Below are 12,284 nucleotides of genomic sequence, written 5' to 3' on the forward strand. Positions count from 1 at the left end.
AATCAAACTTTCTGAATGAACTACTACAGTATATGGAGCACCTAATGTGTTCTTGATAATTTGAGGCAAAATCTAAAAAAGAGATAGATACATAATATATATTGTAAAATGGCCGCTGGACAGGTCCTTGAGGGGAGATATGTGTCATCGAGGTTAGTAGCTTCGGTGATGTAAAACCGGGCAGCATGCTCCAGCACACATGGTGCTGAGAGGGTTAATAGGGCATATCAGGGCTGGTTTTACGAGCAGTCATAAGAGTTGGGAGGGATTGGCTGCTCAGATATTCCTACTGCAGGGCCTGAAAATAAAATGGAGACTGAGTGTCTCATTCAATGTCTGTGGCTGGAGGTCATAACAGTGGGGTGGGATTGGCTGCTCACATATCCCTACCCCAGGGCCTGTAAATAAAATGGAGACTGAGTGTCTCATTCAGTGACTGTGGCTGGAGGTGTGGCGACCTCCAGCGTGTCTGTGCTAAATGACACTGAATGTGAGCGGGCGAACCCGCAGTACTATAATGGACTGTTTATTTTCCTGTTTTGTTACTTTGTGCCAGACAAGGCTGTGTTTTGTTTACTTTGAAAGTGCGGTTTATGAAGCCTGAAAAAACCTGCCTTGGACATTTTAAAGAGACATTATCCTGTGCCTACCTGTAACGCAGCTGAGTGAGTACAAAACCCTACAATTGGTGCTAGAAGGACACGCACGAATTCCAAGGGGCAGTGTGACTGCTACAAGAGGGACTGTATATCCTGGGTGTAGTCTGCCACAAGCCAGCAAATGACGCCAGACAAAATGGAGGACCTGCTGAAACATTCAGTGCAGGCGCAGCAGGCACAACACCAGCAGCACCAGCAATTATTGCAACAGCAACAAATGGCGCAACAAGAGACCACTAAGCTGCTAATGCAGAAGATCCAGCTCCAGAAGCCGCATCGTCAACAGCAGCAGATCGAGTTACTTGCAGAGGCGATCCGTGGCACGGCAACGACTCCGACAAGTCCAGTTGTCATAGACAGGTTCATATACTCCCTCCCGAGGTCGGTGCAATCCTGGGTTGCCCAGGGAGATCCCCGTAATGCCGATGACTTGGTGGGGTTGGTGGAAAGATACCAGGCGGTTGAGCGTTCCTTGGGGAAACAAGGGGTTGTAGCGTCTCCATACTGGGGTTCCCAAAAGGGGGTGGATACCCAAAAGAATGGAACTAGAGCCACATCTGGGGGGCATCCTAGAGCCCAGGAGGGGTCTGAGTTTCTGCCAAAGGTCCCGCCCAATAACATAGTATGTTGGCGATGTCACACCCCAGGTCACATAGCCGCCCGTTGCCCCATGACAAATGAGCCAATGGACTGCTGCACAGGATGGAGCTGTTCGTGCTTTGCATATCCTGCCTGCAGTGCTGTCCCTCAGCCAGTCGAGGGACCACAGGCATGCCTCGTGTCAGTGAATGGAGTGCACATGACTGCTCTATTAGTCTTGGGGAGTTTGGTAACCCTAGTGAGGGCCACAATTCCTCATCGGCTGGTTCCGGGGAAAAAGGTCGGCGTCCGTTGTATCCATGGGACGCTAAGGACTACCCTGTGGCCCGAGTGGTCATAGACATAAACTGTGGCGCCGAGTCCCATGAGGTGGGCGTAATCAAGGACCTGTTGCATCCTGTTATAATAGGGCGGGACTTTGCCTTGTTGGAGAAAGGGAGGAAGCCAGGTTGTCCGGACAACAACTAGGTCTCTCCTGAAGAAACCTCATCGCAGGCCGCCGTGGCTGGGTTTCCTTTTTGGGGATGAGGATGAGGCAGCATCCCCGGAAGCCAACATCCCTGAACTGGAGGTGTCCTGAGTAAACTTTGGAACCGCCCAGCTCAGGGACTTAACTCTAAAAGGGGCGTTTGATAATGTAACTGTTCTTAATGGTGTTTCTCAAGAGCCGGGGGTTGACACCCGATATCCTCACTTTGTCGTAAATGGGGAGTTATTATATCGGGTCACCAAACTCAGAGGTGAGGTAATCGAGCAGTTACTAGTACCAGGGCTGTACAGACCCAGGGTGTTAGATATGGCCCATGCACATGTCTTAGATGGTCATCTGGGGGTAGAAAATACCCAAGAGAGGATCCTCCAGAGGTTCTACTGGCCCGGGTGTCACCGAGAGATAGTGAATTATTGTAGATCCTGTCCCACCTGTTAGCTGCTTTCCCCGGTAGCTCACTTCCGTAACCCTTTTAGTGCCTCTGCCTATCATTGAGGTTCCGTTCAATAGCATCTCCATGGATCTAGTGAGACCGGGAGTTGGTCCATATCTTTTCCAGGACGGGGTTGCCTAAAGAGATCCTAACAGACCAAGGGACTCCATTTATGTCAAAGGTAATGAGGAAGATGTGCAGGATCCTGCAGATCAAACAAATCAGGACCTCAGTCTACCACCCACAGACAGTTGGCTTGCTGGAGAGGTTTAATAAAACCCTGAAGGCCATGTTGAAGAAGGTTGTAGAGAAAGACGACCAGGACTGGGACTGTCTACTGCCATACCTTCTATTCTCCATCAGAGATGTCCCACAGGCCTCTACTGGATTCTCCCCTTTTGAGCTGTTGTATGGTCGACACCCCTGTGGACTCCTGAACGTGGCAAAGGAGACCTGAGAGGCGGAATCTACACCCTACAGGAGTGTAATCAAAATGTGGCCCAGATGCAAGAGAGGATTGCAGAGATTATGCCAACTGTGAAAGAACTCCTCAAAGCACAAGAGGCACAGTCGAGGGTGTACAGTAGGTCAGCGAGGGTGAGACACTTCAGCCCTGGGGATCGAGTACTAGTGCTGGTATCTACGGTGGAGAGCAAATTCCTGGCTAAGTGGCAGGGCCCCTATGAAGTAGTGGAAAAGATTGGCAATGTCATCTATAAAAGCCACAAACTAGGGAAAAGGAAGCCCTTCCAGGTGTACCATGTCAACCTGATAAAGCCATGGCGAGATAGGGAGCCCGTGAAAGCTCTGTGTTTGGTGGCGAAGTCAGAAGCCGTCGTGGGAGAGATCAAGGTGGCAGAATCGCTGTCACATGCCCAGAAGCAACAATGCCTTGAGTTGCAGCAGTGGAACAAGGACCTGTTCTCTGATCTACTGGGGTGTACTCAGATCATAGAACATGAGGTGCTTACGGAGCCTCATGTCCGTGTGAACATGAAGCCATATCAGATCCCTGAAGCCCGCCAAGAGGTAATCTCGAAGCAGGTGAAGCGCACGCGGAGTCTAGGGGTCATTGAAGAGTCCAAGAGTTGCTGGTCCAGTCCCACAGTCTTGGTGCTGAAACTAGATGGAGGTCTCTAGGTTTGATTCGTACCCAATGCCCAGGGTAGATGAACTAATTGAAAGGCTAGGGCTGGCCAGGTACATTACCACCCTTGACCTTACAAAAGGGTATTGGCAAATTCCTATGTCCCAAGAGGCCAAGGAGAAGACGGCCTTTGAAACTCCTGATGGGTGTTTCCAATACACCAGGATGCCGTTTGGGTTGCAAGGAGCTCCAGTTACCTTCCAGAGAGCCATAGACCGGATCCTAGCTCCCCACAAGAAGTATGCAGCGGCCTACCTGGATGATATTGTAATCTACAGCCGGGACTGGGCAAGCCATCTGAGCAAAGTCCAGGTGATATTCGATGCCCTACAGAAGGCGGCGTTTTCCATCAACCCGAAGAAATGTGCCATGGGCATGGAGGAAGCCAGATATTTGAGCTATGTCATAGACAGAGGCGTGATAAAGCCTCAAATAAATAAAATTTATGCGATCCAGGGTTGGCCACAACCTCTCTTAAAAAATCAGGTCAGAGCGTTCCTGGGCATCGTGGGCTACTACCGTTGGTTCATCCCTAACTTCGCCATGATAGCCGCCCCTTTGACAGAACCCTTAAAGGGACAAAGTCGGCTATGGCTAAGTGGTCTCCAGAAGCTGAGACCGCTTTCCAGGAACTAAAGCAGGCTCTGGATAAACATACAGTGCTGATGGCACCAGATTTCTCAAAGGAGTTTGTGGTCCAGATGGATGCTTAAGATGTCGAACAGGGTGCTGTACTATCACAAGAGGCGAACGGGGAAGAGCACCCCATAATGTATTTAAGCCGGAACCTGACATCTGTGAGAAAAATTACTCCATAGTGGAGAAGGAATGTTTGGCCATCAAGTGGGCGTTGGACACTCTAACATACTACCTCTTAGGCAGCAAGTTCAGGCTGGTATCAGACCATGCCCCACTAAGGTGGATGAGCGAGAAGAAGGGAAACAATGCTCGAGTGACCAGGTGGTTCCTAGCCCTTCAGGATTTTAGCTTCCATATAGAGCATAGGCCTGGGAAACTGCATGGCAATGCTGACACATTGTCGAGGGTCCATTGTTTGTTAGCGGAAGGTGCCAAGCCCCCCGGAATTGGGCAGGGGGGGTATGTAAGATGGCCGCCGGACTGGTCCTTGAGGGGAGATATGTGTCATCGAGGTTAGTAGCTTCGGTGATGTAAAACCGAGCAGCATGCTCCAGCACACATGGTGCTGAGAGGGTTAATAGGGCATATCAGGGCTGGTTTTAAGAGCAGTCATAAGAGTTGGGAGGGATTGGCTGCTCAGATATCCCTACTGCAGGGCCTGAAAATAAAATGGAGACTGAGTGTCTCATTCAATGTCTGTGGCTGGAGGTGTGGCGACCTCAAGCGTGTCTGTGCTAAAAGACACTGACTGTGAGTGGGTGAACCCACAGTACTATATGGACTGTTTATTTTCCTGTTTTGTTACTTTGTGCCAGACAAGGCTGTGTTTTTTGTTTACTTTGTAAGTGCGGTTTACGAAGCCTGAATAAACCTGCCTTGGACATTTTAAAGAGACAGTATCCTGTGCCTACCTGTAACGCGGCTGAGTGAGTACAAAACCTTACGATATATACATATTGTAGGGATTTTACTAACTTGGGTGTGACGGGGTTGCAAACAGGAGGCGTGTTCCTTTAATTCTTCATGTCGGTTTATTACCTCTTAAACCCCAAAAAAGCAAAAAGGAATACAAACATTCTTTAGTTCAGGCAAAACAAAGCTAAGTTTCCTTTAAGCAAGACTCTGCTTAGCCAGTCCTGTGGGCACACAGCCTGGGTAGTGTTCAGCTCACTCGCTCAGTCCAGAGACCTTCTCCCTCCAAACACAGACCACATGCCAAACAAACGGCCTCCATTTTAAAGGCTGGTCACCACACCCTGAGGTGGGTAGTATGTGGGTATCTGGACCCGCCCAACTCTCCAAACTACCCGTAACCCGGTCCCAGGTGCACCAATCAGTCCTCTTAGTGTTTACATGCACTAGAACAACACCTCGAGTTACATCACAGAGGACAGCCATCTCTGTGATACATACCTCCCATCAACAATGTGACCATTAGCCACCTTACATACCTCCCCCCTCTGCCTAAAGCCGTGGGGATTGGCACCTTCTACTACCAGACAGGGGATTCTCGAGAGGGCATCAGCATTACCATGTAGCTTCCCTGCTCTATGTTCTACATGGTAGTTGAAATCCTGTAGGGCTAAGAACCAGAGGGTGACCCTAGCATTTTTCCCCTTTGTTTCCCTCATCCACCTGAGTGGGGCATGGTGGGATACTAATCTAAACTTCTGTATTAACAGATAGTACCGTAACGTGTCCACCGCCCACTTTATGGCCAAGCACTCCTTCTCTATGACCGAATAATTCTTCTCGCATGAGAACAGCTTCCTACTCGGGTAGAGAACAGGGTGCTCCTCCCCGTGTATCTCCTGGGAAAGGACTGCTCCAAACCGACATCTGAGGCATCCATTTGAAGTATAAATTCTTGCTTAAAGTCGGGGACAACTAGAATCGGTTGCCTACACAGAGCCACTTTCATTTCTTGAAAGGCCATCTCCACCTCTGCAGTCCACTTGGCCATCACTGATTTTGTCCCCTTAAGGAGGTCAGTCAGGGGTGCGGTCATCATGGCAAAGTTTGGGATGAACCTCCTGTAGTATACCACGATCCCTAGGAAGGATCTAACTTGCTTCTTGGACAGCGGTCTTGGCCAGGTTTGGATTGCCTCCACTTTACTTATTTGGGTTTTGATCTCTCCTCTACCCACTCCAGGTATTTGGCTTCTTCTTTCCCCATTTCACATTTCTTTGGGTTTATTGAAAACCCCGCCTTCCTTAGAGCATCAAACACTTACTAGACCTTTTCCAGATTACTTTCCCAGTCTGAAGATAACAATATTGCCCAGGTATGCTGCGGCGTATTTCTTATGGGGTGCAAGGATTCAATCCATGGCTCTCTGGAAGGTGGCAGGAACCCCCTGCAGTCCAAAAGGCATCCAGACATACTGGAAGCATCCGTCTGGCGTAGAAAACGCGGTCTTCTCCTTGGCTCCCTGTGCCATGGGGATCTGCCAATATCCCTTCATCAAATCCAAGGTGGTTATGTACCTTGCTGGTCCAAGTCTCTCGTTCAGCTCATCGACATGTGGCATGGGATATGCGTCGAATTTGGAGACCTCATTCAACTTCCAATAGTCATTACAGAATCTCCATTCACCATAGGGCTTTGGGACCACGACAATTGGACTCGACCAACCGCTCTTTGATTCTTCAATGACCCAGAGTTTCAGCATATGAGCCACCTCTTTGGAGATCAACTCTCGACGGGTCTCAGGTATCCGATAGGGCTTCAAGTTCACCCCCACATGTGGCTCCATCAGAACCTCGTGTTCTATGATCCTTGTGCAGCATGCAATTCCGAGAACAGATCCCTGTTGTTCTGAAGCAACTCCCGACACTGCTGTTTTTGGGCCTTCGTTAGCGTTTCTGCTATTGCGACTCCTCCAATGTCACCTTCTGGTTTGACCAGAAGCATTGAGCTTCAACAGCCTCTCTGTCTTGCCACGGCTTGATGAGGTTAACGTGGTATATCTGGTATGGCTTACGTCGTCCTGGTTGATGACTCTTGTAATTCACCACACCAACCTTTTCCACCACTTCATATGGCCCTTGCCACTTGGCCAAGAACTTACTTTCCACTGTAGGAATCAACACAAGGACTCTGTCACTAGGATTGAACTGCCTCACTCTGGCTGACCGGTTGTAGACCCTGGCCTGTGTCTCCTGTGCCTGGAGGAGATGTTCTTTTACTATGGGCATCACCTTTACAATCCTCTCCTGCATCAAGGCGACGTGCTTGATGATGCTCCTGTGAGGCGTGACCTCGGCTTCCCAGATTTCCTTTGCTACGTCCAGGAGACCTCGTGGATGTCTGCCATACAGGAATTCAAATGGCAAGAGCCCAGTAGAGGTCTGTGGAACCTCTCGGATAGAGAACAACAGATACAGCAGGAGACAGTCCCAGTCTCTCCCATCCATTTCTATGGCCTTCCTCAGCATACTCTTCAGAGTTTTGTTGAACCTCTCCATGAGGCCATCTGTCAGAGGATTGTATACTGATGTTCTCAGTTGGGAGATTTGCAGGACCTTGCACAATTCCCTCATCACCTTAATCATAAAGGGTGCTCCCTGGTCGGTCAGGACCTCTTTTGGCAACCCTGTCCAGGAGAAAATATGGACCAAACCAAGGACCAGCTTTCAAACACCATCAGGAAGGCCTCAACGTCATCCCCGGGGTCATTTTCTGCAAGGCCAGTCTTACCGCCTTCCGGACATGGGCGTTATCAGCCGGAGTTGGGGTTGAGACGCTCGTCCTACCCTGGATAGCGGTTACCAGAAGCTGCATCTGCTGCCTCTGTTCCTGATGGTGCTGTTGGATATGCTGTAATAACAGCCTGTTGGTCTCCTGCTGGTGCTGCTGCGACTGGACAAGGTGTTTTCAGCAGGTCCTCCATTTTTTCTGGCGATGCTTGCTGCCTTTCGGCAGACAATACCCGGGACATGCAGTCCTTCTTGTATCAGTCACACGTATCTGCTGAGAACGCTGCCCGCATTCTTCACCAATTGTAGGGATTTTACTCACTTGGGTGTTACAGGAGGCATGTTCCTTTAAATCTTCGTGTCGGTTTATGATTGATATTGTTAGGCCTCAACAGCATTATGAGTAGTGTTGCAAATGGTATTGGGTTTTGACTTCATTAGTGTGAGGGGGTATTAGAACTGTCATAACCCCTCCCCTGAAAACATCAATGAGTTTAATGTAAATGAGTGAAATATGTTTTTTTTGTGGCAACAAGTGTTAATTTCCCTGTGGGCTGCAGTATTTACCAACGTTCACAAGATGTCACTGTCTTCCTTTTGCTTTTCTACAGAACTGGATAAAAGGTTAAGTCTGCCCAGCAATAAAGAGCAGGGACAGTGTAAGAGTTAACTGCAAGGTCGGCCTATACTGGGGAGGAGGAATGGAAATCTCTGGGTAGTGAGAGATTGAGGAAGTTAGTGTTGAAAGAGAGGAGAGTGTGGAGAGATCTGGATAGGACGAGTACTAGTGTGGAGCTGGAAGGCACTAGGCTGCAAAAATCCTGAAGGAACTTTAGAGGCGACTGAGATCCAGTTCAGCGCTCAAGTGGGTGAAATCTATTGGTGCGAGAAATTAAAGGAAGAAATGAGTTCAGTGTAAGCCAGATGTGGGAGGCCCTGTAGAGAAGGGTCTTGCCTAGCTGAGGACACGGCAGATGGATCGGCTCCATGAGAGGCCCTCATTAATGGATCACAGACTGCTGTTTGGGTGCAGGGTTAACAGTGTAACATGTTGACCCATGTGTCCCTGCGTCGGGAAGATAGGTTTATCTGATCTGCTCTGCTTGTTTACTGTCCACATGGAAAGTGCCGTCACCCGAAACCGATAAGCATGCATGTCTGCATGAGACAGAAGAAGTTGTAAAGTATACTGCCTGCAACCTTGTGTACTTAAGTGTGTTGCCAAGTAAAGAGTAGCCTTGTTTTAAAGAACATGCCTGGTGTCCTTATCTTGAAGTCTAATTGACATGGTGAGGAGTGGAACGGGATTGGCCTGGAGGTGAAAGTACCAATAGCATCATTGCCAGCATACACACACACAGAACTCTAGTTTTTTCTGTAACGTACCGGGGTGTCGGACTCATAACACTCGCCCATGGCTACCACCCCGGCACTGTTACAAGTGTAACGTACCACTCGTGGTCACATTGGGCACAACCAGTTAATTAACATCAATGGTTTTGTGGTCACATGGGTCACAACGCATGGAGATGGATGATGTGAGTCTCGCCCCACATGATTGTGTAGGGCGTAGTGAAGAATCGGAGCACTGGTGGCCTAGAAGATAGAAAACTAGAGATACAGGAGAGGTATGGAAAAGGCAGGGAAAGGCAAGTAGAAGTTGTGTGTTTTTTTTTTTTTGTTGTTTTTTAAATCCATCCTGGTTCTTGGAATTCCAGCTACCATTTTGATAGAATCTGTACAAAACATGAGAAAATCAGATTCTTGCAAATCTCAATTTTTGGAGAAATGTGTAATGAATTTGACTAACCATGAATTGATTGGCTCTTCTCCAGTAGCCAAGTAGCCATAAACAGGTGATAATGGCCCTTTCTAACAGGCCTGAACCCTTGTCCATTAAGGCCTCAAAACTGAATTCAGGAATAGGTGTAGTGGTCAGTCCCCATCTCCTTGGTCAAAGTGAACGATGAGTTGGGTAGCAGAGGTTCTTGGGTTCTAGGCCGCAAGTTTTTGTGTTTTTTATTCTTAAAAACTTGTTTTGCATGCAAAAACAAGTGCTTTACCCAAAGTTAATACCAGCTTTTCTATGGCTATCAATATAATTACTCTATTTGTTTCCTTCCAAAACCAAACCCTTTTCATGGTTGGCTATATTTATAGTGGATAATCAGGTTTTAGCATGTTGTTGGTGGTTACAGCCCCTTCGCTGTCAGCGTTCTATTCAGACACATGAATCACAATGTAATAAAAGAATCCTATAGCCTATGTAGCATATTTGAATAACAATAAATTGCTTGCTTTTTTTAATAGGTTTCTCGGAAGTACCATGTTTTCAACCAGAAATCTCCTATCAATACCACTACACAGTAGATCTCTTTGTAGCACATTCTGCCCAATCAGCAATGCCAGCCACCAGGTTACAGATTCAAGCCACCATAGACGCCTCCCTTCTGTGGAGAAACAAGGCCCAATCACACGAGCAGCTTGTCAATGTGCAGGTATGTGCTGTTTATTAAATAGTTTTGCAGGCGGCGGAACTATATTAGCAATTGCCTTTATAAATCATTATTTTTGTTACTGTGTTATTGCGCCAATACTGCTTAATTGATTAAAACCTTCTTGGTATGTCACAATTATACACCATACGTATACATATTCCATTTTTTTCTGTATAATCATATATAAACTATGATAGATATGTAGGGTCTGCACTCAGACCTCATATTATTTCCTAAAAAATCTCTATTTCTCTTCTAGCTACTTTGATTCCTGAACATGAAGGTAAATTATTGATCCATGGAATAAAATGAAAAATAGAGATTTCCCTTTATTTCAATTCATGTATATCTAGAAGGTCTATATATTAGGGAGTTGGTGTTTGAAGGAGGGTTGCTGTATTGATCCTTTTTTTGCTCACTCTCTTCCATTTATAGACTCTATCCTTAAACTTGGTCTCCATACTTCAGAGTAGACTTCAAGTTTTATATGTTCTTTTACATTTATACAGAGATGGTCTCTCAGCTATGTTCCTAGCAATAATCATTCTAGCTCAGAGACTTGCCTCTTTTTATGGGTGCCATTTTTTGTTTTTTACTTTATAACATTAAAAGTTATGTTTTAGATTCTCCCACAAATTTGGGGTTAGCACAACTTTTTAGTGGAAGAAACATAATTTTGTTTTCACGGCCCTGTGTTTATGAAATTCTTTGAAGCCGCTGTGTGTTCAGAATTTTCACCACAATCCTAGATGAATTCCTTGAGTTATCAAGGTGTTCAGAATAAATTGCGCAACAGATTGTGTGGTCCATTTTCTCCTATTACTTCTTGTAAAAATGAATTTTTTGGCTAAAATAATATTTTTGCTGGAAAAAAATATTTTGTTTTCATTGACCAATTTTATAAAATTCTTCAAAATGCTCACAACACCCAAAGAAGAATTCTTTAGGGGTTTAGTTTTTAAATTGGGGTCACTTTTGGGGGAATTTCTGCTGTATTTGCATCTCAGGATCTTAGTTAGCAAGTTAGTTAGATCATGTGCAGTGCATGATCTAACTTGTGTCTGCAGGGTTGACAGGTTATAAAGCATAGCAATGCTCGTGCATTGCAATGTTTTAGAACTGCGATCAGACTGCAACAAGTAAAAGTCCCATAGTGGGACTAATTAGTAAAAGCTGTAAAAATATTTTTTTAAAAAGTCACACAATAATAATAAAAGAAAAATACAGTGTATGGTACCTATAAATAAATATATTATTTTTACAAAGTGCACGTTTGGTATCACCGTGTCTGGAAAGAACCAGCCTATAAAACTGTCCCACTAGTTAACCCCTTCAGTGACTACCGTTTAAAAAAAAAAAAAGAAAAAATGTGGCAAAAAACAATGCTTTAATCATCATACCCCCGAACAAAAAGTGGAATAAAACGCGATCAAAAAGACAAATGTAAATAACAATGGTATCTCCGAAAACGTTATCTTGTCTTGCAAAAAACAAGCCGCCATACAGCTCCATCAGCTGAAAAATAAGTTACATCTCTCAGAATAAAGTGATGCAAAAAATAATTGTTTTCTATAAAAAAGCCAAGTGCCAAAACATAAAAAATTATATAAATATGGTATCTCTGTAATTGTACTGACCCGAAGAATAAGGTTGTCTTATCAATTTTACCACAACCAAAACGGCATAAAAAAAAAAAAAAAAAACCTTCCTGAATTGCCGGTTTTTGTTCATTCTGGCTCCCAAAAATCACAATAGAAAGCGATCAAAAAATGTCATGTGCTCGAAAATGGTACCAATAAAAAATGAAGCTGTCACATGACTGTCAGTCGAAATATGGAAAAATTATAGCTATCAAAACTATGACAATACAAAAGCATTTTTTTAGTGTGTGACAGCAGCCAAACATCAAAAAACGCAATAAATCTGGTAGCACTGTAATCGCACCCATCTCTTTAAAACCCAGCAATTCATCAGCCGCGTACAGTATAAACATAGCGGTACCTAACAAGTTAGAATCGAAAGAATAGATCTACACACGTACGGGTCAAGCTCTTGGCGCGACCCTCCAGCCTGCCATCCTGCAGAGACACTGAGGAGCGCATGCTTGCGCTCGTCAG

At 45.8% G+C, this 12,284-nt stretch overlaps 1 protein-coding gene across 3 annotated transcripts in view; it reads left to right on the forward strand.

Moving 5' to 3' along the window:
* LOC141271335 (microsomal triglyceride transfer protein-like) overlaps nt 1–12,284 on the forward strand; it is a 155,703-nt gene that overhangs the window by 24,061 nt on the left and 119,358 nt on the right. For all 3 annotated transcript variants that reach the window (XM_073681449.1, XM_073681448.1, XM_073681447.1), the window contains one exon: nt 9,980–10,167. In XM_073681449.1, coding sequence (XP_073537550.1) covers nt 9,980–10,167 — 188 coding nt within the window. The remainder of the gene's footprint in view (nt 1–9,979; nt 10,168–12,284) is intronic.

Source organism: Phyllobates terribilis, unplaced genomic scaffold, assembly GCF_046119375.1.
Source record: "Phyllobates terribilis strain yellow unplaced genomic scaffold, ASM4611937v1 Scaffold_5__5_contigs__length_657084704, whole genome shotgun sequence".
Lineage (NCBI taxonomy): Eukaryota > Metazoa > Chordata > Amphibia > Anura > Dendrobatidae > Phyllobates > Phyllobates terribilis.